The sequence below is a fragment of the Fukomys damarensis genome, unplaced genomic scaffold, assembly GCF_012274545.1.
Source record: "Fukomys damarensis isolate Sample0158 unplaced genomic scaffold, DMR_v1.0_HiC HiC_scaffold_11, whole genome shotgun sequence".
Taxonomy (NCBI): domain Eukaryota; kingdom Metazoa; phylum Chordata; class Mammalia; order Rodentia; family Bathyergidae; genus Fukomys; species Fukomys damarensis.
Genome location: NW_022900923.1, coordinates 26,311,886 through 26,339,776, shown reverse-complemented (window position 1 = coordinate 26,339,776; position 27,891 = coordinate 26,311,886). Strand labels below are relative to the sequence as shown.

At 44.1% G+C, this 27,891-nt stretch overlaps 2 protein-coding genes across 5 annotated transcripts in view; one reads left to right on the top strand and one right to left on the bottom strand.

Moving 5' to 3' along the window:
• Colgalt2 (collagen beta(1-O)galactosyltransferase 2) overlaps positions 1-7,314 on the top strand; it is a 57,110-nt gene extending 49,796 nt beyond the window's left edge. Inside the window, exon 12 of the mRNA XM_010640567.3 lies at positions 292-7,314. Within this exon, the coding sequence (XP_010638869.2) occupies positions 292-568 (277 nt within the window). The 3' untranslated portion in view covers positions 569-7,314. The remainder of the gene's footprint in view (positions 1-291) is intronic.
• Positions 7,315-9,026: 1,712 nt separating this feature from the next.
• Rgl1 (ral guanine nucleotide dissociation stimulator like 1) overlaps positions 9,027-27,891 on the bottom strand; it is a 260,886-nt gene continuing 242,021 nt past the window's right edge. For all 4 annotated transcript variants that reach the window (XM_010640560.2, XM_033762134.1, XM_010640562.2 and 1 more), the window contains 6 exons: positions 25,586-25,707; positions 23,496-23,585; positions 21,128-21,314; positions 16,893-17,147; positions 13,700-13,814; positions 9,027-10,718 (listed from right to left, as the gene is read on the bottom strand). In XM_010640560.2, the coding sequence (XP_010638862.1) occupies positions 10,531-10,718; positions 13,700-13,814; positions 16,893-17,147; positions 21,128-21,314; positions 23,496-23,585; positions 25,586-25,707 (957 nt within the window). In that variant the 3' untranslated portion in view covers positions 9,027-10,530. The remainder of the gene's footprint in view (positions 10,719-13,699; positions 13,815-16,892; positions 17,148-21,127; positions 21,315-23,495; positions 23,586-25,585; positions 25,708-27,891) is intronic.

Genomic DNA, 27,891 nt, shown 5'->3' with positions numbered 1-27,891 from the left:
CAACCGAGCTTAATTATCTTTGAAAGTAAGCTCCATTCAACCATTAAAGTATTCTATCCAAATGCACGAGAAATATCCTAACCTTTTTAGTTGTTCACATAGATTTTCTGAAAGCTCTAAACAAACTTTTATTGTGTTTGCATCCTAAAGTTTGTCACAAAGGACACAACTTAAAAATTAAGGAAATAAATCCATGGCAGTTTCAGAGATGACAAGCAGAGGCCCTTTGCTCTTTTCACCCGTTCCCTAAGCCTCCCGCCACTCATGCACCTGTGTACATCTTGTTTCCAGAGCCGAGTACAAGGAGTATTATGAATCCAGGGACTTGAAAGCCTTCTCTGCAGAACCCTTGCTCATCTACCCCACCCACTACACAGGCCAGCCAGGCTACTTGAGTGATACAGAGACCTCAACCATCTGGGACAACGAGACAGTGGCAACTGACTGGGACAGGACGCATTCCTGGAAGTCACGGAAGCAAGGTCACATCCACAGAAATGCCAAGAATACGGAGGCACTGCCGTCACCAACTTCCCTGGACACTGCACCCTCAAGGGACGAGCTCTAACAGTTTTCGGAAACTGGGCCCTCCCTTGTTCGTCACTGTTTGGGTTTTCTAAAGGGCTGTTCATCTGTTTGCTCCAGGGTATTTTGGTGGTCACAATCATCTAACCAAAGTGGTCTGATCTGATTGATCAAATTAATATATTTTTGACAGGGGCAGGGGATAGAGAAATTAAACTCAAATTTTCTATTATGGCCCAAAGATAGGTCCTAATGCGAACTGCTAGGTTAAACTTCAGTCCATATACCCAATTCTTTGGCTCACTGGCCACCCAATAATACTGCCCACATTAGAGTGGCAACATGGCTTAGAATCTTGTCCAAGAGACAGATTCACCAAGCTGTCACATCAGTAAATGGGTGGTCAGAGCAGCCAAGCCACTGGACCACATTTAATGGTCTGGATCGCCTGTTTTATGTGACAGATGTGACTTTAAAAGCCCAAGCCAACAAGACTACATTCATTGGTCTAGTTGATCCATTTTATGTGCCCTTGAAAACTTCTGCATATAACAAGTTTTGGTTTTTTTCAGTGAAGGAATCAAACCATTTAAAATTATACTAATTGGGCTTTTTATTTGAAGGAATTCAGTCATGAGCCTTATTATAAAGTGGATCTTTTTTTTTTTGGTAAGCCTCATTTCCCAGTAGAGATGGTAATCGGGTCTGGGTGAGGCATGATCCTTGACCAGCATGGCAACTGGGCTCTCATAAAGATGTGTCTAGTTTTCCATGTGACTATAATATGGTACGTAGATATTGAGGGGCTTGTGTAGACATTTGAGGCAAAAACAAAAAAAAAACAACCTTTGGCCTTTTTTACTGTGGCCACTTGAGCCAGGATGCTGTATTTATAAAGATAAATATAATATATACCGAGTAAGGGCAGGGGAGAGTCCTGCCCTGTCCTGGGGTTCACATGCGGCCGTAGCACCTCTCCACCCCTCAGCCTAAAACGAACCGCAGGTATGAGATTTATGAGTTACTGTTGAGAGACAGAGCACATTTTCGGGCCAGCAACTGCCCTTCCCTGGTTGTTCATTATGTCTCAAATTATTTATTTTACAAAATGTGGGGGAAACATTTTTGGTAGGATGAGGCAAAGAAACAGATGTTACAAGCTTTCGTTGCACCCCAGGGAGGGGCCAGTGTCAACACATTTGTTCCACCATTTGAGTCTCCTGAATTTCCCCGCCTGGCTTTTGCAAAGAGGCCTGTCTGGGGATTCTGACCATCTGGAAACAAATTATGCTGCACTTAAAGAGAGAGACTTTGGCCAGAAACAATGGACTAGACCACAGATTAGGCCAACAACAGGGGAAGTGAGCTCTTGGAACCAGAATCCTAAGCAGACACCCTTTCTCAAAAGATGTCCCCTGAAATTCCTTTCTGTTTCATTTGCAGATTGGTTTTTTGTAAAATTCAGGGTTGGACTATGTGATCACAGCCAGATCCACTGTCTGGTGTCCTAGGATATCGCATCATGGTTCTCCTCAGCCATCACCTTCCTCCCTGGCTTATTGTTGATATTCTTCTCCACTGACTAAATAAGCCAGTGGGCTGAGGAGAGGAGTGTTGCTCAACTCCAGTTTTTAACTGCTTGGACAGAATTGTCAGAGCTTGGCTCTTCTACAAAAACAGGAAGAGCACCTAGGGAGCTAGTGAAAAATCCTTAGGTGATTCCTAAGGTTTCCTTGGGTAGCTGGTGTTCTGTTTGCATATTAGAGTGTGTGCAAGTGTGCTTGGTTTTAATTTTTTTTTTAATGGGCTGGGAAGTGGCTGGGGTATTGGAAGTAGAGGGAGACCGAGTTGATTTTTTGTGTTGTTTTGTTTAGTAGAGAACTTTTTTTTCCCTTTTTCCTGTCAGCTGGTCTGACGAGTTTAAGAATTTTCATTCCTTAAATACATTGGATTTAAATTCCAGAGTTTTAGACTAGGATTGTTCTACTGTGAATAAAGCTCTGACTCTGTCAGCCCAGGCTTTGCTTTTCCCAACTCAGGTCTGCATCCCAAGGAATGTTCTTTCTTTCTTTATGAACTTTGTAAACTGCAGATCTAGTATTTCTTTACACAATCATCTCTTTTTCAATCCAAAGTTTCTCTGACCTTTTTATTTGTCCTGCTTCCCTTCTGGTCTTAAACCAAGACACCTTCCCTGTGTAGTTTCACACAAGGCCATAAATACAGAGCCTTTGCTCCTGGCCTTGGCAACTGCTCCCTCTGCCTCAGAGGTTAAAGCCATCTGGATCCCCCTCAGGATCCAAGGTGGGACCTTCTGGACAGCTCAGTCTGGCGTTAGCAGTGTTGGTGCTGTCACATGTCTGATCACCCGCAGTTTGCAGAGGACCTGCTGATGGGCCTTATTTTGGGTTCCTCAGGTCTTTTGCAGGAATCCTGGAGATCAGAAGCTGATGTCCCACGCCCTGCTTTGTCCATCTTGCTGTGCTATTTCAGGGTGTGAACTTGATAACATATTTGCCTGTCAGAGCTCTTTGTGAAAAATTAAAAAATACTTAGCTCAAAGTTATGATTGGTCATTGGTTGCTCAAACACTGACTTGTCAATGGCCAACACTGCTGGGGTTTCTGGGTTTGCACTAAACTAGGGGTGTGAGAAGCTACAGGGTGCAAGAGGGCTGGGCTTGGTGGTAAGGAAGCTTTTTGGGCTTAGAGAAAGGACAACTATGCAAAGATCTGTCTGGAAATGATGGGGGACTCGGTAGGAGAGAAGAGCTATGGACTGGTGATGGGGAACAAGCGAGACCGGATAATGATGGCAAAGTGAATTGGCTGCCTTCCTTCTGTGGCCATTGTTTCGGGGGGAATTCTAGCTTGGGTTACTTTCCTGAAAGATAATGCAGAAGTTCTCAGTCATATGGTTTCAAAAACAAAGGTTCTCATTCAGCTGCAAACTCAGAAATCTAATGATTTTTCATTTGTGGTTGGAGCAAATCCCTTCAACTGATGACTCTAAAGATAACTCCCTTTCTAGGACGGTTTTCACAAAGTGCTTTGGGGACATTCTCATCCCCGGGATGAAGGGAAAAGAAATGATCTCTATGACTGACAAAAAATTAATGCATTAAGGATAAAGCGAAGTTAAAATGAGAGTTATAATTTGGGAAGAAGCAAGCGACATAGTCAGCTAAGAGGTAGCAGCCTTGGGAGCCATCAGCAGGCCCAGGTTACGCTTTGTGCTGAGGTTTGTTACTTCAGAGAGAATCCTTGCAGAAGAGCGATGTTCTGATTCATGTGGAGGGAGCTGCCAGGGCACTGCAGGGCTGCTGAGACGAGGACACCACTTCTGGCCAAGCTTTTCTGTTCGCCTGCTTGGGAAAGAGAAGTAAAGGATGTTAAGTTTTAGCACATTATGTTACAAAAGATGACATGGAGCTGAGTGTATTGACGTGTGCCTGCTATGCCAGCACTCTAGGAGGCCGAGTCAGGAACATCCTAAATTTGAGCCCAGCCTGGCCAACTATGATCCTGTTTCAGAATTTAAAATTTTTAAAATGAGTTTGAGATATAACTCAGTATCAAGGTCCTTGGGTTCAATCTCCAGTACTAGAAAAAAATACATGGGAAATAGTAACTCTTCCGACAAGGACAGAACAAGAGGATTTATATTGCCAGGAGTATGAGACACTGAATGGAATCTCAAGGCGAGAGGGTGACTCCATCACTGGGCAGGGGAATGGCTCCCTTTCTGCTCTGTCAGTTAACCTAAAGTGGCCTCGTGCTTTTGTTTTCGCTTTGTTTTGTCCTGTAGATGTGTTAATATTTGAGATGATCCTTGTTTGGGTTGTTCGTGTCACACCAGCTGTGCTACTCCCAGCCCAAAGCCATCCATCCTCCCATCTGCTGTGGAAAGGGTAGAAAGAATGAAAATTGTCTCTGGGGATTGGTTTCTCTTCATTTCTGATTTACTGTGTATAGTTTTATGCCCCTCCCTTTAGTTTCCTTAGCTTGGCTTCCTCTGCAGTGGGCATTTCAATAAAACTGACATTCTGAGCAACTCTGGGGCCTGTAGGGTGCCTGCTTCAAAGTTCCTGTGGATCCAGAGAGGCCTGCACTGGGCCTTTCCCAGACTCTGAACCTTGGGGGAACTTGATTTTCAGGCTGGAGTGAGAAACCCACCCTCTCTGTTCTGCAGAGAAGCTTAGAAAACAGCGACGAGGAGTCCTCTCTCAAAAGGGCATTCAAAGTTTGAAGCTAACTCCCAAATGGGAGTCTTCCCAGTGGGGACCGTGTAGTCTGAATAGTCATAGCTGCTTTGGAAAACCTCCAGCATGAGCTGTGAAGACCTGAAGGGGACGCTGTCTGCTCAGGTTACACACAGGGGCAGAAGGTCTCTGCAGAGTTGTGTGTAAGAAGACGGGGCTGCTGGTGTTGGATTTGAGAGATGAGGGCAGTGGCAGCTTCCAGAGCAACGTTCTGCTGCCCAGAGCTGAGTCGAGGAGAGAAATACTGGGAGCAGGGGAGACGAGAGAGATCCAGGCTGGTTGCTGGAGACGGTAATGCAGGTGCACAGACCAGAGGAGGAGAGGGAACCAATGGGAAGAGTGGTGGAAAGGAGGTTCACACCGGAAGTGGAGACAGCCTGGTTCTTAAAGCGAGAAAGGTTTTAACCTCGCAGCAGTGGAGGAAGGCTGTGAGTGAGGTTCAGCCAAGCACCCTGCAAAGGAATGATGCATCTGAGCTGTCCTGGATGGGGACTTGGGAGCCGAGAGCTCCTTCCTGCAGTAAAGATGCAGGGGTAGAGCAGGGAGGTCCCAGGGCCACTGCAGATTCTGGTGAGAGCATTCAGGAAGGTAGAGCCCTGCTCGGGCAGCTCCACGGTGGTTATCCTTGAGTAAAAACCCATCTATACTGCAAAGCCCAAAGGCCAGCCAGGGAGACTGCAAGGGCCCAAACGCCTGTCTCCAGGAGCCTCTTCGGACCACAGCAGTGGAACAAACTACAGGAGCCCTGGGCGCGCTCCACCTGCATGAGTCAGTGTTTCCCCAAAGCAGCAGCAGGCTGAGACTTTCCCAGGGTTCTGCAGTCCCACACGTGGGAACCCCACCTGTTTCACAGCTCACATCCGGACCAATTGGCTGCTCACCCAGGCAGGGAGGCTGGGGACTTGAGGACATGACTTCCCTAGGCCAAACCCAAGCGCTGTCATTTAATACTACACGAACCTCAAGAGGTAGGAACTACTACTAATCCCTACTTTTCAGATAAGGAAACAGTGAAGTCATAGAATTTGCCTAAATTCTTGGTTTGGGAGTTTGATTCCTAGGCCAAAACTGAAGCCACTTCAAAGCTTCTGGCAGACAATCTGTCTCATTTCTGTTTTCTCACTAACAACTAATCTCTCCCTCCACACACACACACACACACACACACACACACACACGCGCGCGGCCTGCCTCATATATGCAGGAGTTTATAGCTTCAATTTCTGTGTACTTCCCCCCTGTGTAATCTCATACATTGATTATTCAGCTGATCAAACTGCAAAGCCTCAGGTTTAATTCCGCTGGGGGTTCTGGCCACGAGACAGTACATAAACGTGGGTGAGAGTAGATGTCTGGCAAAGCTAACAGGCTCATTTGGAATGCTTCCATTTCCAAACATGTTCTGCTGCTTTTTTATTCCTCTTCCGGTCTTTTTTCTTCTCTCGCTCCTCCCCCATCCCCCTTCTGCTCTTGCTCTCTGTCACTTCCGTCCTCTCTCTGTACCAGGGGTTGAACCCAGTGCCTTTGCACTGAGCTACATGTCCAGCCTCTGCCACCACACACACGCACGCACAGGGTGTTGTGAAGCCACTAAATCACCGAGGCTGGGCTTAAACTTTTGATCTGTCTCCGCCTCCCAAAGTGTCAGGATTACAGGTGTGTGCCCCCACATGCAGCTTCACTATTTTTTTTTTAAATTTGAGGTACTAACACCTGTTTAATTCTTGTGTAAGTAACTGGCCCAGTAGCATGTGCTACTTGGTAACAAATGATGGTGGGAAGAAAGTGGTTTCTCTGAGCAGCCTATGCTAGGGCACGGAAAGTGCAATGGCTGGCTGAGGCTGAGCAGAGGCCCTAGGACTGGCTCTCCTGACGGCACCTGATTCCTCCCTTGGTGTTGTTCCTAGGAGCCATGTGCACCTACCCCTTTGAGTTGACTGAGTCCGTGGATCAGAAAAGGATTCAAATCCTGGTGGGGTAGGTAATTCACAAAAATCCTAATCTTAACAGCCATTTCCTCATCAGTGACATGGAAACAGGCAGCAGTGTTCTGTCCAGCAGAAGAATCCTCCCTGGAGATTTTAAGAACTAACCAAATGCCCATCTGACCAAAATAGCTTGTGTGAGTTCACACACCTGGAAAGCTGAAGATGGAGCCAACAGACCCCAGGAGTTGCTCCAGCCCCAAGAGGCTGAAGCTAAGTCACTAAATTGCCCAGGCTGGGCTTGAACTGCAAAGACAACAGTGCCCTTCAACTTCTCCAGGGGCTCTAAATTTCCTATCTCTCTTCAACTTGGATTGTGGTCATGGGCTGGCCAATGGACTGTGAATGGAGGAAATGTGTCACTTTCATCTAAGGCAGAATGGCTGTGAGTTCGTGCTCTTTGTACCTGTAACTTGTAAGACAAAACTGAGATGGTAGAGTTGCAAGATGAAAGCTGGCTGACCCTTGAGCCATCATTAGAGGAAAGCCACTAAACAGATGAGCCTGACATCAAGTATACTGCCACTTTAATGAAAAAATAAAACCTGGTTTAAGTTACTTGGGTTGTTACTTTAATCTGGTCTAGCCTAACCTAATACATCCCTCCAAAAGGTATTTACTTTAAGACAGATTCTAGGGGAAACTGATGGAAAATAAAAACACAACATAAGAACTGTAGAATCTATAGAAAAGGTTTAACAACACTGTCAGTTTTCTAATGGTCTTGTGCTGCATGAAGAATGTGAAAATGCTCCACAGAAGGAAATCTAAGTAGTTATTATTTCAGCCAAAAGTCACTAAGCCCAGTTTCTGGATAGAGACAAAATAAGGGAAATGGTTTTCTAGAATGGCCTTCAAAAAACAATGACTTATTGGAAGAGACAATTCCTTTTTTGCCCCAGCCCACAGTGTCAATTTCCTATTAAAACACCTTTCTCTAAATTCCCATGAGTATCCCCCAAATATAATACAAAATATAATTATGTGGGTTCATTCAGTAATCCATCAAAAAATAATTTGAGGTAACTTTTGGAAACAATATGAAAAATGACAATGCTAGGTGTTAACTAAAGTCAGATTCACACCGAATGCCTTATGGGAAGACGTTTCACACCTCTCCAGCTTCTAGAGAACCATGAATGGGCAGCTTTTGCCAAATAGGGGAACAGTGCTCAGAAAGAAGACAGAGTGCTATCTTAGCTCTTCACTCTAAGCTGGATTTTATGAGGTGTCCCTACTGCATGACTACTAAGAAAGAACAGCACCCCAGCAAGGCATCGTGTCTGGCTGGAATTTCCTGTCGGCCTTCCCCCTAAATGCTTGCGACACTTGCTGGTGGGAGCGTCCTCTCTGACTCTGCCACTGGCTTTCCCGCTGTTCATGCCACCCGATCTCAAGTGGCTTCCAAAAGCCTGCCGACCTATCTGGAACCCACAGCCCACCTGATGAACACTCTGGATACGGTCCCTTTGGGTCTGGCAGCACACGCCGACCAAGTCCCAAACCAGTTTATTAGTTTAACCAAAAGGTAAACAGGTGATGGGGTTGGAGAAAGGCAAGCATGCAAGCATCTGGAAACATTGCCCTGCTGTCCGCCATGAAGCAAATCTAAGACAATTAAAGTGGCATTAAATAAGTGAGGCCATGTTTCATCTACTTGGAATTTCCATTGTCTTAAAAAAAGGTAAATATATATTTTTTTACATTGCAGTATATAAATCTAGACTCTACATGTACAGTATAAATACACAGGGTGAGCACACGGGCACAAACAGGTATGTCTTGGTAGCCACACCATAAGTGAGACTGATAGGTTTACATTTTCTTTTTGACCTTCACCCCATGAAAATCAGCCTGAGGCTACATTCTTTCCATCTTCGTGATGGCTGAGACCCTGTCCATCTCTTCTCCATCCATAGAAGCACAAATCGAATGAGGCTCACCAACAGAAAGAAAGTGCTTTTCGACTAGCTGAAACCCAGTCACTCTCCTACAAAGTCCAATCTCCTACGAAGACCATGGAACTCTGAGGACTTCCTGGCTCGTTCTTTGGTCCATCACCATATATCTCTAAATGTTTCGTGCTGTTTCTTGCACAATTCGTATGGCTATTTATATAACACAGATCCCACACAAACTTTGGGAGCTGTATTGCAAGATCGGGGGTGGGGAGCTCCATGTTATTATCTGCACTTTTTTCTGGGTTCATTTGCTTTATTTTTGGAATAACTGGTATTTGGGGATTTCTTTTCCTAAAAAAAAAAAAAAAAAAAAAAAAAAAAAAACAATTTGAAAGTGCTTTTCTTTTAACACGACAACTTCCTACATATGGCTTTTTAGTTCAAACACCAGCATAGCTCAGATTTGGAAGAAAGAGTATGATGGTGTTACTAGAGACAGATATGTCACTTAGCAGTGACACCATGATAGCAAATGTGGGGGCCTGAAAATACTACTGATTCCATCTGGAAGAACGTACCCCTTTGAGAAAGGACTGAGACAAAATAAGCACTCCTGTTTCTTTCCCTGTGATGAGGCATAGGAACACTGTACAAGTAAAATAGATGATGAAATCAGCAAGGAACATCTTCTGTGGGGCCAGTGACAGGGGAATCACTACTCGGAAATCTTTCACAGGCTCAAACTGATCAAATGTAGTCAATCGCAGTTGAAATTGTCTACACCTGAGGAACAAATTGCACATAATACAGAGGTACTAGGATCCAGATGGCAAAAACTCCAGACATTTTTACATGCAAAAGGCAATCAGAAAAGGCCATGAAGTAGTGGCATTCAAGAGAGATGAGAGTCCAAATGAGTCACCATTCTTTTGTGTTTTCTCTTCTGGCTGATGAGTTATCAGAAAGCATGGCTTTTGTGCAATGATGATGATACGTTCTTTAGGAGATAAAACAGAAACAACGGGTGCCAGAAATCAAAGGGGCTTGTGTTGACTCCAGATGAGATTGGGCACGCTCAGGGTGGTAAGGCCGTGACTCAAAGTGTGTGATGGCAGCCAGTGGGGTGTTGGGGCCTCGGAGCTCTTCCTGGCCCTCCCTGGGAGTGGAAATCGGTAGATGCAGAGGCCGGAAGCCACCGACTTATCCAAACCCTTCCCAAAGTGGCCTTTCATTCAGCCTGTGACAGTTCCAGCCTCTGCAGTGGTTCCGTGTGGTGGCACTTGATCGAGAAAGTAATCCTCTCCCTTTACAAAAATAAAGCTTGGACTTCTTGTAATACTGGCACAAAGGATACTCTGAACTCCTAGGGCTGATTGACTCTACTTACTTGGGAAGTACAAGATTAGGTTCTCAGTTCCTTCTATTTCCCTGTAAAAAGTGACCTCAACTTCCCAGGCCATTGTGCAAATTTGTCTTTCCATAGTTCTGAACATCCCATAAAGTCTCTCTCATATATTGTGTGTGTATATATATATATATGTATATTGTATACATATATTGTATATATTGTATACATATATATATATACTAAATATGTGTGCATATATATATAAAATGTGGATAATTTTGTATTTCAGTCTCAAAAAAAGTCAAAGAGGATAGATCAGTAAATCATTCTTTCTTTTCATGTCGGCGTCATTTCCAATTTCCCTACACAGTGCTCTGCGCACCACAGGTACTCAGTAAATACCTGTTGACTTCACCGATGACCTGCTAACACTGGATGGTAGTGGCAATCCCCAGGCTGGTTCTCCCCCGACTCTGCTCTGGGCGAGCCCTGGGTCCCTGAGGCCCCTGCTCAGAGGGTGATCTTGCTGTGCCTGTTACTCCAGCAGGCCCGTTTGGCTGTCCTGGGCAATGTCAAGCTGGTGCGGCTACGCAGTTTCACTGGTTCTTCCATTGAGTTCTTTTTGCGTAAAATGAAATCGAAGTTCACTTGGCTGTTCATGGCGTAAAAGACATTCGCTGAGTCTGGAATCACAAGTTCTGAAAAAGCAAAGTAAAGAGAAGGCAGTCAGCTTGAGTAGGGCAGTGTAGCTCTGATGTGAGCAGCTCACCAAAACACGGGGCCAGGACCAGAGCCCCTCATTTCTGGGATGTGATCTGAACCAGACAGCATCTACTTTGCCCCAAATTGGTCCCAACAACAAATCAATTACCTGCTAAAAGCTAAATGCAAGGATTTAGAAATCCTCCCCACTATGAATCTGATGTTCAAGTACAGAATGTAAAAACCAAGAGAAAGTGCACAGGGAAACAAAAGGCTTCCTTCTTCCTGTAGTCTGTTTCCTACTGAGTGCACAGATTTCTCAAAGACCAGGGGAATCCGGTGACACGGGAAAAAAAATAGAAAGTCTACATACAGCATTTTCTAGATCGCATTACTTGGAACACTGAAAATCTTTTTGAACTAATCCCAAGTCAAACCATTTATTCTAATCGAGATGCTGATCTGTTCAGAGTTTACATTTTAATTTTTTTATTGCTTTTGTTTCTTTTTTTTCCTCATGAGTTTATTGGTACCTTTTAGGTACACAGTACACTTACATTCATCATTGGGCTCTTGTACCTTTACATGGCAGGTCTTGGTTCTCATCTTTTCCCCTTGTCCCTGCCCTCCCTTCACCCCCTTTCCCATTTACAAACATTTTATTTCCATTGTTAAATTTTCTCCTATTTTTTTCCTCTCCCTTATTACCTTTCCCCTACCCTTCCCACTTTCCCTACACCTTTAGCCCTTTTCTTCCTATTTCACATTATCAATTATCTCATTAGGATCTTATGTAATACTATAGTTTATTCACACCAGAGAAACTATTTGGTATTTACACATGTGACTTACTGCTGTTGTTTTTTCTTTTGAGACAAGTTTTTTTTTATGTTTAAGTGTTTATTGTCTTAATACAATTTGTATTAAGAATGTAATTAATTGAATGTAATTAATTAATAGCTTTGTAGAACATAATGGTCCTATGCAGTTTAGGCTGGCCTTGAAATCACTAGTCCAGGCTGTTCTGCAATTTATGGCAATCCTCCTGCCTCAGCCTTCCAAGTGCTGAGATTACAGTTGTGTGCCACTGTGGCTGGTGCACTTTAATATTAAACAGCATGCTTATAAGACAGTGAACATCTGATAACAACTTCAGCGATTCTCAGCTAGATACCTGTAGATTCTGAACACGGATTTCTCCCAGTGTGATATGGAATTACCAGTCTAAATGAATTTGAATTCATTTTTATTTCTAAGAGAAGGCGTATAGTACTTAGCACTCATATGGTATTACATGGTATATTTTAAAAACGGAATGAACAACGGAAACGGGCAGGTTTAGCTTTGTAGCAGTGGGGTGCAAGAGGTGAGCAGCAGAGGCAGCTGACCTTGGAACTGGGTTAAGTGAGCCTCAGTAAGTGTGCCCCGCTGAGGTCTTCCGGCAGGACAGATGGGTCAGGTTCCAAGTGGCCCTGGTACACTCCCTCCACAGAGGCGCCGTAGAGGAGGACTCCTCTGAGGGTCCCCGGCTCCTGCCCACCACTCCTGGGGCGGCTGTAACATTCTTCCACATCCTGTGTCCCTGAGCACTTCCTCGGAGCAGTTCCAGCGCACTGGTTCCTGCTGCCAGAGTCTCCTGGGAACATACGCGGGATCCGAGGGGTCTCCATCGAACTAACTGATCAGGACGATAGCCCGGTGAGGGCAACAGCCTGCCTGAGATCACATGGCTGATGGGCACGGCGGGCCGGGGCTGCACCTCAGGAACCCCACATCTTCAGACCCCTGGCTCCACGGCGGTCCCCCCGAAAAAACTCAAGAGACTACTTTCTAGGCTTTCACAAGCCCAATTTTCAACTGTATCTTCAGTAAAAAGTTATAACCGAGAAAGTTTTGTCCCACAACCTAAGGCTCAGCTAAATGAATGAAAACTTCTGGGGGTAACTGAAAAAAGATTTTCTCAGAGTCTGTGTCTTTTACTTCTAGGACAAGGCACTGTGCTAATTATAGCCACTATCCTCTGGCCTGACCTAGACCTGGGTGATCTGCCGCGCAAACGCAGTAGAGTCCTGTTACTTCCCACCTGCCACAGCCTACTCCTCCCTTTCCCTAGGGACCGGAGCAGAACTCTCCATTAAAATGCAGTGGTCCGGGTCGGGCCTGTGGCACACAGCGCTGGCTTCAGTCAACAATATGTGCTGCTCCTTCTTCACCTGGGAAAGAAACCTTTTCTGACTTAGTGTCTGCCATGTGACAAGGAAGTTATTTACCAGCCGGTTTTCTCCTCTCAAAAAACCACCCTAATTCAAATTAGCAAATCAATATTTCTAGGGGTGATCATTTGTCCCCCGAGACTTTGTCAAAGGGATTTCTTCAAATACTGGTTTACTGGGAGTACTGGTGAACTGCACAGCATCAGGGCTTTGCTTCAGTAAGAGAGGGAAAGAAACTTCAAAGCAGAAGTTGATCAAAATAAATATGCATCACACAAAATATTGTAAGCAAATATGCGTGATCCTAAATAAAAACAAAGGCTCGCACAAACGATTAATTAAAATAATGAGAAATTCTTCCACAGGCTGTTAACGTTTAAGTTCATGCACGACTGAGAAACACATTAACAGATAAAGGAGGTGTGTGGCCATCTGCGAAGGCTCAGCCGACTCCCCGCCTGTATCCTGCTTCCTGCCACTCGGAAAGACCTCTTCCTAGAAAATTGCTCAATGGGGAGCGTACAAGGAACAGGCAGAAGAATTCTTAGCAAACATGTAGCAAAACAAGAGTAGGTGGGTGGGAGAAAGCAGCTGGAGACACTTAGTTCTACAAGTGAGGGGATGGCATGGGTTTTTCACCCTTGAACGATGAAAAACCACGAGTAAGTTCTGATTAAAAGTGTAAATCCTTTTCTGCCTTCGGCGACTGGAGAGTAGTACGGACATGCTACTGACACCCGCCACCAGAAGGGACGCATGCCCACCTTTGTCCTCCGAGATGACTTGCACGAGCTCGTACTCCTCGGCGGGGTCTGAGTCCAGATTGTGCTTCAGCATTGCTCTCTGGATCACAGCAGGGGTTTTATCCTGGCTTGTCAACTGCAAAGACAATGAAGGCACCTGTCAACGATGTAGCTTTGTGTTTCCAGAGTGAGTTCTCCTGACCTTCTCTTCCTTGCTACTTTGTGTTGTGCACGCCTCTCTAGAAGGAGGGACTAAAGGTATGTGAAGAGGACCAAGAGCCAGGACTCCTGAATGCTCATCCTGGCTCCACCTTTATGTCCAAAAGATGACGGGAGAGTCACCTGATTTCTTGGAGTCACGATGTCCGGCCCTGTTCAAATGGCAACACCTGCATTGCCTATTGCCCCCACCCTGGTCAAGGTTCCGACAAGAAATATATATAGGAGATTGTGAAAAATGCAAAGCATCATCGGTCCCGGGCCAAGATGACACTCACAAGTTGACCTGCTGCTCCGACACTGCTTACAGCCAGTGGGATGGAAAGGGCCCAGTTCTGCCCTTTCATCATTTCAAAATTACAAGCAACCCTATGACCCAGTAATCCCACTCCTAAAAGGATTGCAAATGAAAGTCCAGGGGACATGCATACAAGTCTTCATAGCATACTTATTTGTAATAGCAAAACACCAGAATCATCAACAGGAGCACAGGAGGACCTACAGAGAAATGATAAGATATTCGCTACAGAATACATCTGAGCCCCAAGACTGGCCTGTGTAACAATGTAGACAAATCTCAAAAACTCCTGTCCAGCAAAGGACAGGACATTATATACTGTTGGAGTCTCTTCTTTCAAAAGCAGAACAAAAAGTAATATGTGGTATTAGAAAACCAATTTCAAGTATAAGGGGGACTGGAAATTTGGGGGGACAGAAATGCTCTTATCTGGATCTGGGGTGGCAGTTACACAGATGTATATTGTTATTTCAAGTCAGAGAGGGCCGGGGATTTAGCTCAGTGGTTCTGCCGCCTACCTTATAAGCACAAGGTCCTGAGTTCAATCCCCAGTACCAAAAAAAAAAAAAACAAAAAAAAAAACTCAAAGAACTGAATATGTAAGATTTATGCATATAACTGTATGTAAGTCATTCTTCAGTAAAAATTGGCTTGACTATCTTCATCTCCATCCACTAGCAAGGCATTGGTAAGGGCTCAGGGCTGGCCTATGTGCACTCTGTGTGTGATTTCTTCAATGCAAAAGAAGCAAAGAAAAACTCATCTTATTCTTAAAAATCAAGTTGTTTTCACCAAGAGGAAAGAGGACCACAGAGAGAAAGACAAAGACAGACAGAGACAGACAAACAGACACACACACACACACACACACACACACATTTACACCCAGAAACTGTCACTGTGAATCAAGGATGGCAGTGACTTGGATGCCTCCTTCTGATCTCGACAGCATGATTCAATAAACAGCATGGATTACAATCGGGTCCTTGTACACAATAAAGACCCTGTTCATTTTTCTATTAGCAAAACATCTGGCACCTCCATTTACAAGGGAAAAATGGGTGCACACAAAAAAAGGAGAAAAGCATTTTTGATAGGCTAAAAGACATTCTCCCCAAACTGGGTTAATAAAGCAAAGGAAGATAGGATACCACTTGGGGGTGAGTATTAGGCTAAGTTGTTAAACCATTTCAGAGGAAATCCAGGTGATAAAACGAGGTGTTTATTACTCTGTACCATGACAGCTATGCAGGGTGTGAATGGTGACAGTTGTACGACCAGCTCCTCAGGCTGGTGCACTGAGCACTGCCCAGCAGATCCGTGATGTGAGCCACACGCCCAGTTCTGTCTCATGGCCACATCTAAACAATGTTCTGAAAACAAAATTAATTTTAATAATATCTTTTATTTAATGTAATATATCCAAAATATCATTACTTTTGTATAACAAAAGTCGGTAGTGAGATTCAGCTGTTTTTACACTGTCTTTGAAACCTGGTGTACAGCGCCACTCACAGCCCTCCCCACGCTCCCATTCCGAATGCTCAGCTGCGATATGCGGCTGTCGGCACAGCAGAGAGCAATGCTGAGGGATCCACCGCGCGCCCTCCCGCGTCCGTGAGGCCTGAGAGGCCCTCAGGACTCGGCCTCTGTGCCTGGCGTAATGGGGAGAATGATGGTTTAAAAGGATGACGGGGACGGCAGATGGCACAAGACACTGACCATGGTCAGTGGGGAGACGAGGGCCACTTTCTACGGAAGAACATACGCTAGGGGGCGCAAGCAGCTCCTACAAAGCAAGTTCTTGAGGCCAGCAGTTCTCAATGGAAAATGCAGGGCTGCTGTAGTCCCTGAGACCTCTAAGCAGATCCAAAATTGTCTTCGTAACAGCGCTGAGATGCTGTGTGTCTCTCTGCTTGTGTTGGTATATGCACTGTTATTGCAAAAGTGATGGTGGGTGAGCCACTGTCACCGCGGCACAAACCAGTGCGGGGCTATACTAATATTACTGTAGTGGTCAGTAACTGTATGCACAGTAGAAGAACAAGAACAAGCCAGTTTCACTTGAGAATGTCCCTGGGAAAGTGGTAAAAGCTAGCAGTTTTATCTAATCTAATGAAGAGGCACACCTATATTTATCTGAAAAGGCATTAAAATACCCCTCCGTTTTCCAACTCCAATTTGAACAATTTGAAAAAGGTGACACTGATCTGGATGAATAAGTGTTAGCAATTTTTAAAATGTAAAAATTACATCCTTATATGCACTGTTGGCAGATATATTTTTATATAAATATACCATTAATTAATACCTGTGGAGATTTTGGTACCTGCACATACATTTTTCTTAGTCTTCTTTTTTTATTTTATGAAAAAATAAAGCAAAATTTCCTAACAAAATAATAGGAGAATAACAATGGTCAATATACGGTGTATCATTATCTTCCAAGTAGGCACTCAAAGTACAAGGCAGACAAAAAAAGACTCTCTCTTACAAAGAAGAAACAAACAGGTGCCGGACATGGTGGCGCACACCTGTAATCCCAGCACTCAGGAGGCTGAGGCAGGAGGATTGCTGTGAGTTGGAGACCAACTTGGGCTACACAGTGAGTTCCAGGTCAGTCTCAACTACATGGTGAGACCCTGAGGGGCCGACAGACAGACTCGGAGAAGCGGCCTCGGCGGGTGAGCTCCTTACCATGATACTCTTGTACATGTTGCCATTGTTGTCTTCCACGCTGATGCGAATGATGCAGGTGTCTTCGTTCTGTTGGTTGTACACAGGGGGCAGCACGGTGGAGGTGATGGACGTCACAGAGACAGAGCGCTTGTGGATTTTAGGGTTGTTGTTGCAGGATGGCGGGGAAGAGAGGGGGTTGAGTAAGGTCGACATCCCTGAGGAGTTTGTGTCCATAGAGTGGATAGAGGAACACGATGAGGAAGACTCAGAGAGCTGCAAGAGTAAACACATCCCAGAAGAAAACTATCAGCATCTGGGCAACAGATGCCCATTTTACCAAGACCACTAAACTTCAGCCCATACATATCTTGCTGCTAATATGAACTTAACCCCTATGGTAGATGCCTTTCAGTAATTCAGTGTAACACATTATATCCACACATGACAAAAAGAGGCTAATTTCCCTAGTTTTTAGCTGTTCTTATGGAATTTAACCAGCAGGTGGCAGCATTGCCACAGATTAGAGGCAATATAGGCCCTGAAGTCAATCAGCTTCCAGGGATGGAGGTGGAGGAGCTTCCCAAAAGATATCAGTCTCACTGCCTTAAGCTGCGGCGGTTTTCAGAGTGGCCATGGAGATCATTCTGTCCGGACTCCACAGTCAGATTTTGTAGTAGGAAACAAATGGCTGCATTTTGGGAAGTTTCTAAGGACCACAGACCGTGTACCTCGGCGTGGAATGTTAGTTCAGGGAAGGCCCTGCTGGGAGATCCCCTGGCCCTACTCCCTTTCTAATGCCCAGGAGTCAGGGACTCCGCAAGGACCCAGGCCCGCGGGTTCACGCGGCCAGGTGACAGTTCCAGCAGGATGAGCGTCCCTGTTCCTTCACTAACCGTCGCTCACGGAGCAAGCGAACAACAGCCAGCACTCCGTCTGCTACTGGGTGAATTAACCCGACGTGTTGTTACCTTGGGGTGTTTAGCACCCTGAGGTCACTATAAGCTTTCATGAATTTTATGTCGTTTAGATCTCACAACTGTCAGGTGAACAAAAAGCGGAGCATTTCAAAGATGAAGACAGTAAGATTCAGAGAAATCAAGCACTTGACCAAGGGAACACAGCCTCGGACTGGCTCTGCCACAGTTTGCTTTAGAACCAGCTGTACACGTGTTCAGTCTACACCAGGATGATCGAAAACTATGTTGAATATTTAATTTTTTTAAAATTACAAGCTGGGGATTTAGCTCATCGGTTCGGTGGCCTGCCTTGCAAGCACAAGGCCTGAGTTCAATCCCTGGTACCAAAAAAAAAAAAAAAAAAAAAAAATTACAGTAAGACATATTGCCCAAAACACAATACACATTCAAAGTGAAGAGGAAGATTTTGAGTATTTCGAGAGGGATTGGTGGTAATGTGTCGCTTACTGTAATAAATTTTTTAAATTTAAGCATTCACCATGCAGTATTTTTTATCACCCCAGATATCTAGGACAACTGAGAAAGAGGGTGCTACAATTAATGTGCTTTTCTGATTCATCAAATATTTATCATTCACGCATACTAATACCAAAGAAAGAGGATGCTTAAAACTCATTAAGAGATTTCATCCTAAAAACTCATTAAATTGAACCATTTTAAATCCCGTCCTTGTAGAGAAAATTATAATCTCTTGGAATGAGTTAGGCTAAGTTATACCATACTAATCTTATTAAATATTCTGGAAGTCTTTTTAAAAAATAAACAACATTAAATTCTTTCATACTTGTCTGCCCTTCCACAGAAACAGAGCACAGAAGTTTAGCTTTCTGATAATCTGGCTTCTAAGTAAAATAAAGTCTACATTACCTTATGTCCTGTAGGCTGCTTAAATTCTGCTGAATGTTTTATTTAACCAGAGCCAATAAACTGATGTGACGATTCTGATGTTGGAGTAATTATCTACCAGAACATGGTTTTCTTTTTTTTGTTTTGGGTTTTGTTTTTTTATCTTCCCAAGAGAATCAACTGAGCAGCTCAATTTGAGAGGTGATGGTGGATCATTTTAATAGCATGGTCAAGTTAGATCTTCCAAATACTGATTCACTTTTTAACCTTTATTTTCTTCTCTACAAACTTTTTCTTTCACTGGATTTTCCTGTTTCTAGCATTTACAAGTGGGTGGCTGTGGTACTGTGGTTACAAACAGACCACCTGATGATCCTGGGCCCCATTCTTATTGAGAATTTAAGTAGTGAGCAGCAACTGCGAACATAAATGTTCAGAATTTATGATCAGGCGAATGAAGAAGGGAATGTGAATTACACTTCGAGCTCACGGTGTAGCCTGTGGGTGGGACGGTGGTGGGCTGCAGCCGAAAGACACCACGGTAGGCAACCAGGTCCAGCCAGGCACTAAACGGGAGGGCTGAGCCTTACTAGGGAACATGCAGGGACTCTTTGTGCATCCAAGCCAAGCACTCATCTTTAAATCTCCAGACAGTCATGACTCTGAGATTAATCCAAAGAATAAAAGGACATGACTTGTGCAAGAATCAAACAGTAGGGTATGGGTTGAGGCAAATAACATGAAGCAAGGGACCTGCAAAGAACAGCACATCGGGCTCCTGCATGACTTAAAAGGGCTGATCTCAACCGAGGGACACTTCCTCTTCCTTTCTAAACAGAGAGAAACCCCCAAAGATGTGGGTAATACCTCAGTGGTCACCTTCATGCACTATTCATCATCAGATACAGGGCCTACCAAGTACAACAGCCTGTTCAAAAGTGAATGAGGCTCCTTTCTGGATTTTGACAAGTCCAGAACTAACTGTCAAGCTTTGGAGAATGATTACATTCCGGGTTTAGGAAATGAGTCTTTTGAGAGAACAGCCAGTCCACAGGGATTTGCAGAGCTTTTTCTTTAACATTCAGAGCATAAAGCATTGTATCCCCCGGACTCCCAAGAAAAATGTGAGCGATCCAACTGGGGCACATGGCACCATCTCCAACTGATGTGCCCTGAATAGGAGGCCTCTCCTGGGTTGGCTCCTTTGTGACAAAGTCACTGGAGAGTTCCAAGATTGCCAGTGCTGCTAATAACACCACGTGAAGCAACACACAGGTCCCCCTGCAGCGCAGCAGACTCAAAGTGATGGGACGTTAGTGTGTTACCGACACTCTACCTACCTCACTGACCCGTGCACGAGCTAAAGAGGCCAGAAGTCACTATGGGGCAGGTGCTGTGGCCAAAGATCTCCCCTGGTGCAAGTTCTAGGCATAGCAAAGTTGACCTCTCTGATCCAAGCTCCCTGTCCACTAGATTGAAGTGGATGTGTATATAAGATTAAGAGTGATATTTTGTTTTCTTTTCATTTGTTTATGCAGCCACGATAAATGGAAACCTTCTGTGAGAATTTTTTTATCACTTATCACTACCATTTGCTTCAGACATGGTAGATTGTATCATCACTGCCAATTCCTCACCCTCCCTGTGCCCGTGCCCTTTGCCCCGTGATTTATCTCACAGTTCCTCTCACTAAAAATGGAGCATATTTCCCTGCTTTGTTTGTATGGGCTTTGACCACACGATCACTTTAGCCAGTGGAACATTAGTAGATATGAACCAAGGAAAGGCTTTCTACATGCTTACAGGGTTGGGCTTTCCCTCTTCTTCATGTGGCTTAGCCTGCTAACAGCATGTTTTTGGTAGCCTAGTACTCCCAAAACAATGAGAGGTAGGTAGAACAGATCTGAACCAAAATTAGCCTAGGACGAAGCCTAAATCAAATCAGCCAACCCCTGAGATGCATGAGAGAGAATGAATGGTTGTCCTTCTAAGTCACTGAGCCATTCTAGGGCATGTGTGGGGACTCTGCACCCGAGGAGCAGTTTGCTGTGCAAATACAATGGTAAAAGCCTGGTGAAGCCAAGCTCTGACACCGGGAAGGGGACACAACAGCTCTGACTTTTTCACTCCTTCCAAGAAATGCCGCTTCCCCGGAATCAAGTACTGTACAGCTTACATTATTAGGCAGTTCTGTGGTTCCTTTACATGTGAGTACTGAATAATATTTGAAAGGCCGAAGAACAAATCAGATTGCCGCTTTTACACTTGTTTTCTAAGGAATAGGTCCCCACACTGAACCCTGCTTTTGATACCTCTTAAAGCCCTGACTTTGAAAACGTATCGCAATGAACTTGCAAGCAGATGCTCCTTGGGTGGCAGAAGCCTTGTCAGGGGCCTGGCGAGGAAAGACGAAAGGGGTCACACGTGCACCTTTTTCTGGGGCTCGTCGGGGGTGTCCATGGGGGTGGTGGAGCCCTCCTCCGCCTCGGAGTGGTTCGACTCGCAGGACGACACGCTGACCGAGTCCATGCTCTCACCAGAGCTCCCGCTGGCTGTGGACTTGGGCTGCTCTTTGGTCGGGGTGCTGCTGGGGATAACGTCAGACCCCAGAAACAGGCTGCAGAAAACAAAACGTCAGGCACTCAGGCAGGCGGGGACAGATCTGGAATCCATGGTTAAGCAAATACTTTCTGCCGAGTAAGTCTTCGGTGGCTTCTCAGTCTTGTGTGAGTTAGTATCACTATTAGCATTTTACAAAATCACATTTCTAACAAACAGTGGCAAATATCTTGTCCCAAAGGTTATTCCAACTTCAGAGAGCATGTGATTGTTTAGCTCCGAATGTGGGATCTTTCTAGGTCAATGCTCCTCCATTTTTAATAGTCTACAGACCACTTTGACAGGATCAAAATATCACCACCGCACTCCCGTAGCTTTCTACCATAAAATGAACTTCACATGGCTGAGAAATGAACTTCCCACAGCTGTCGTGGTTTGATTAAGAAACTGAGGAGGAGGACTTCTACTTCCAAACCATCTGGTAAACGGCAATAACCCAAACCCCTCCTCTATAAAACAACTAGGTAAGAAATATAACAACTCCTTTCAGTTGAACTTGCAGAATGCTACGGGAAATCCCTAGAGGCCATGAAAGAAAAGGGAACTGAAAACTAGAAGCACATAAGCTATTTCTACAGCTGCTTCGTTTGGGGAATTGGCGGATCTTGGAAAAGGGCCTAAAAATGTTTTTATTACCACACGTTAATTGTATTGACTATTTCCATCTATGCATAAACCATGCACTGATCATGGCTTTTAGTATGTACACAGGACTGAGAGATGAGGGCTTCCTTTACAAAAGGTGGAAAACAAAACCCCTTATAGATGGCCGGGGCCCTCAAAGAGCTGTACGCTCAGTAAAAATATGTCCTGGTTGCACAGGAGGACAACAGGGAAACTTAGCTGTCTTGGCCTATTTTGTTGGAAGAAAAATATATCCCTTGACATCATACGTAAGCTTGGCCAGTATGTCACTCTGATTTGCTACCCATATGGTCTTAAAGTTACGGGACCTCAGGGCCAGTGACACATGAGGGAGAAGGGAGCGAGGGATGGAAGGAGAGAAGAATAAAGGGAGGGCAAAAGAAAGTAGGGAGGGAGGGGAGGATCTTTCTGGAGGGTTATACCTTCAACTTGGGCTGCAAAGAATTCCCTCATAAAGATGAGCTTACAATACTACACTACACAGATACACACAAGAGAACATTCCACTCAGAGAGTCAACAGGCGTAACAGCAGGTTTAGATTCCTCAGGACGTCAGGTGTGAGAACTGTCGAGAAGAAACTAGTAATTTGTTCACTCATTCAACAAATATTTGCATGCCCACCATAAGCCATGCTATTAAAATAAGCATGTTTAAAAATGTTAAAGACATATGAGAAAAATTAAAAACGGGACTTCAGAGCGAGACATTCTGACAAAAGAACAAGATAATTTGAAAAAAATGTTTCACTTCTAAGTGAAAAATGTAGTTGATTTAAATGAGAACTTAGAATGGTTAAACAACTCTTCTACTGCTAAACACTCGGATGTTATTCAAAGGGAGACTGAGCTTGTGAAGTCGGCTGCAAGAGGCCTCTCGTCTGCCCGGCCCTCAGCTAGGCATGGAGCACAGTGAGCAGGGCAGGTTCCTGTTTTCAGGCTGTGCGCACTGCCCTGAAGGAAAGAGCCAGCAGGAGTGACTGGGTAGACAGCGTCATCAGCCAGGGTTCTCTCTCAGGAGGTAACATTTTTGTCAACAACTGAGGAAGTTATTCACGAAATGAGAGCAGCCCAGGTCATCGGAACAACTGAGGCAAAGGCCCCGAAGCAGGGACAGACTGTGGTCAAAGGGCAGTGACAAGTGGAGTGTTGTGAGGGAGGGGGATTAGGACACATTAGGAGTTTAAGTTTTATATTAAAAGAAAACCATTAGGGGTTTTAAGAAAGGCGCTGACACCATCTAGTACTCAGAAGGTCACCAGGTTCTTCAGAGGAGAATGGATTGCTGGGACCAAGGAGCAGCCAGGACACAGACAGCAAGGCCATTTCTTTCATGGTCCAGGAAGGAGGTGACCACAGCTCACGCAGAGGAAGGACAGGAGGAGAATGAATGAATTTAACAAACGTTTCCAGCTCACGACAGAAAGATAAACTCCCTAAGAGTACGTTCTTCTGCTCGGCCCGGGGACCCCGGTGAGTACGTCTGCTCTCCCTGCTCTGCTGGCCGAGGACCCCGGGGGTGGGGGGTGCACTCACAGGCTGAGCCTCTTCACCATGCTCTTCCGAGGCTTGGGCGAAGTGGTGCTGGCTTCAGCTGCTGCTTCAATCTCACAGGAGAGGGCATAGCTGGGAGAGAGAGAGGTCGAAGTCTGAGAACTGAGGCACAGATTTAAATGCACATCATTTGCTGGTCCATTTCAGAGGAAGGCTCTGCTTATTCAAAATGAAGACCCATACTCAGTTGTCCTGACATGAATCTCAGAAAGTACTTGCTTGACGGTCAGATTTTATAAATTCACGCTATGCACCTCTTCTGCACAGGGGCTGAGGCTGTTTACTTCTTATGCCTCAAATACAGGGACACATGCACTTTGCAGCAGCAAGAGCTGACTCCTTTCTCATCCACTGCTACGCCAGGGGAAGAGTCTTCCTCTGTCATCCGTCTCCTATTTCTTCTCTACTATCTCCTGCCTAGTGCTTCGTGTATGTGTGAGTGAGTACGTGTTATGTCTGTGCAGACGCACACATATTCATGACTCACTTCAGTCTAAGGGAAATGAGGGCCAAGGATTTAGCTCAGTGGTGCCACCACCTGCCTTGCAAGTGCAAGGTCCTGAGTTCGATCCCCAGTACTGCAAAAATACAAAATAAAATAAGGGTAACGAAAGGGGATTTTTATATAATAACTAACCTGCAGGGGATAGACAAAATTACATTATTTATAAAAATAAATAAATATGATTATAACTATGATTCCTAGTTCCCAAAACTTCCTAAACTAAAGACTCCTACATTCAGACATCTGTATGACAGGAAGACATAACTGCCACAAGTGGGAGAAGGATTTACTCCTGACTGAAATGCCTTTTTTTGAAAGACTGTAGCTCAGGCTGCAGATGTACATGGTTACAGGGCAGATGGGGAAGGCGCCCAGCACTACACAGTCACCTTGAGAGCTGAGGTTGTGGAGAAGGGCAGACCTGAGTAGGGATCCAAACACTGCCACTGACTAATTATAATACTCCTCCAAACCCCAGCCTACCACCAGCAATACTTATTTCGCCGTCAAGTTCACTCTCTCTTATGACAAACTTTCAAAGAAATTCCCTGGTCTACAGCAAAGAACAGCAAACATTTTCTGCAAAAGAGCAGACAGTAAGTATTTTAGGTTTATGGGCCATATGCTCTCTGTTGCAGCTACTCAACTCTGTCTTTAAAGCATAAAAGCAACCATAGATAAAGAATGGGCTGTGTTCCAATAAAACTTTATTTATAGATTCTGAAATTTTAATTTCAAATAATATCCCATGTCATATTCTTCTTTTTTCCTTAATCACTTAAAGAAATGCAAAAACAGGCAGTGGGCCGCATACAGCCTACAGACTAATCTGACATCCATCAGACTATAGGAAAGGCATGAATCCCCACTGGGCCGACATTCAAAGCACTAGAGTTAATGTGCCTGTCTGTGCTCATCAGCCCTGTGCCCCGTGGCCCACCCTCACCAGTTACCACTGTTTCTCCAAATGCCAAGTCTGTCAGGCCAGCAGGCCTTTGCTTGTGTTCTCTGCTGGAACGTTCTTCTCCAGTGAGATCCAGCTTCCATGGAAATGGCTATAAATCTTCCCTACCCGCCTCCTGACCCCTGGCTAAATGAACTGCTCTTGCCTGTTGATTCGGTAGCACTTTATTTACCCATGTTTCAGTTCTTCATGAGTCTGTCTCTATCCCTAGACTGAAAGCTCCCTGACAGCTAACACCCTTAACACTAGAGACAAACAAGGTGATGCTGACAATGAGTGTGGCGGTGACAGTAATGAGCATGACCTGCATTCCAACAATGTTTTCCCAAATATGAGTCGACTTAAGCCTCAAAACATTTTACAGGCGAGCATCCTAAAACACAGGGAAGAATAAAAGGCTTGTTCCGGGCTACAAAGATAAGTGCACAGCAGAACAACACGCAAAGTGAATGTTCTGATGTTATCAATTCAACTCTACACCACACTCCTTGGAAAACCAAAGTAGCTGCCACCAAACAGCTGTTGAGTGAGTGACACATTGAGGTACCGGACTCCCCTCGCCCACACCCCAGCTCCACCCTGACAACGACAGGCGGGCCCTACCTCTCCTCCTCTGTGAGGAGCTGCTGCCGCTGGAACCACTGGATGAACCTGGGGTCGGGGGTCATGCAATAGCTGTTGCAAGCAGACTGTAAGAGCTTTATCTGGGCGATCACTTCAAATTCCTACAGCAGACAGAGCACCGGGAAGAAAGTGTGACTCATATGGCCAACCAAATACAGATCTTTCCAACATGAAAGTATAGCATCTTAGGGTAAAATTAGGAGAACCATCCAAGAACCCGGAAATATTCTTCCATAGAGATAAAATAGCTCGAGAACTCTTACAAATTCTAACTCTGAGGGTGGAGATGAAAGCTCAGTGGTAGAGGGCTTGCCTGGAATACGCAAAGCCCTGGGTTTAATCCTCAGCTGGAAGAGATCTAACTCTGAATCTCTAAAGTCCTCATATGCTTTGATTTTTAAACCTCTTCTCCTTGAAAAAAAATTCATATAAATAAAACAAGCTACCAAAGTCATCCAAACCAGTCACTACCAAAAGTCACAATGTCCTTTCTCTCTTTCCCATTTTCATTCTAGAATGCAAAAGTTATTTTTTTTAAGGTTTTAAGTACATACTTCATAAAATATGTGAAATTTTCCTATTACTATTTCTTTAAAGATAAACACATCAAAAACTTTAAGTCTAGAACCCCCCCAAGTTCCCCATCAACTTTTTTAACCCTTACTCCCTCTCAATAAATAAGTTTTGGTAGGATTGTATATCTAAACAGTTCAGAGGCTCATAAAGTTCAATGTTTAGATTTCCTGAATCCTTAGGTTTTTACTACTCCCGTAAATCATTTAACTAAATCTTCTAAAGCTCACAAGAAAGGCAAGTACATAATTATGTCCAAAAGTATTTATATCTCTTTAGATGGTTCAATAGATTATTTTAAAGTCAGCAATGACTATAAGCTTTAACTTTAGGTTTTATAATAAACTTTCTGAATGTTGAACATCTTAAGTCTTACAAGGGAAGAAATTACCATCCAGGCTTATTCTGAAGTTAAAGAACAAAGAAGGTTACTGAGGAGGCATAACTGAAAAATTTTGAAGTATATCATTATAGAACGTGGCAGAAGTAACTCAAGAGCTGGCAGGTTCTCTGGGTCTCAAATTTCCATCCAGTAACCGCAGGTCTTGGTCTCAGGGTCATCGAGGAATATTTATTATCATGGGTAAAGAAGACAGCATACTCCACGAGGGGCAGAAAATTAGCACTTATTGAAGTTAGTATCTTGTTACTGATGAGCTCAGCCCAGTTAGCTCCTCCAGTGTCCTTTCACGTTTAAGTCCAATGTCATTTCTTCTTGCACATTTTTCTGACCCTACAAATTGGGGGTCGACACCCCTTCTGCGTGATTCTCTGAGATCCACTACTTGTACTCATAAGCCTTTATTTACTTGTCTTTTTTTGTTTGTTTGCTTGTTTGTTTGTTTTGGTACCAGGGATTGAACTCGGGTCTTTGTGATTGCAAGGCAGGACACCAAACCGCTGAGCTAAATCCCCAGCCCTATTTATTTGTCTCTCTCTGTCCTAGACTGTGATTTTATGAGGGCAGGGAGCTCTGGCTTTTCTCTGTTGCCATCCCCAGCGCCCCGTTTGTAGGATGAAAGAGCAAATGATTTACTAAAAAAATATGATTACTATGGGTAAATTATTTTGCTCACTCATTTTCCTGTGAAGTACTTAAATGTCTATTTAAATATATAATTTGACACAAAAACCAAAGCAAAATTTTAAACTTGCTTTACCTTTTTTATCATAACTCAGAACTATTCTAGCCACACACACACAAAAAAAAATTCAAATTAATGTTGAACACCCCTTCTATTACTGATAGGAAAGGAAAGGAATAATTACTTCTACCTTAACTGTGAAGAGCACTTCCTTTCCTCTCCCTCAAATAGACACACAAAAGTTAGCCAGCTTTTTAAATTCTTCTATATCATTTGCTCTTAGGAAACTCTTTCTCCTTAATAGTGTGACCTTTTTTTTTAATTGAAAAATAAAAATTATACACGTTAATGGTGTATATAACATGGAATTTTGAAATATGCATATATTGTGTAATGGCTGAATCAAGATAATTCACATATAAATTATCTCCCACACAGTACCTATTTATGAGGAAAAGACTTAAAATCTACTCATAGCAATTTTTAAGTACACAAATACATTGTTATTAAGTAGGATGGACCTGTTTTTGATGAAACTAATTATAAAGGAAATGAGGAAGGGAAAAGGAAAAAAAATTACACTTAATTTCTTAATAGGCCTCAGAGTGGCAGGATAAGATCTGAACG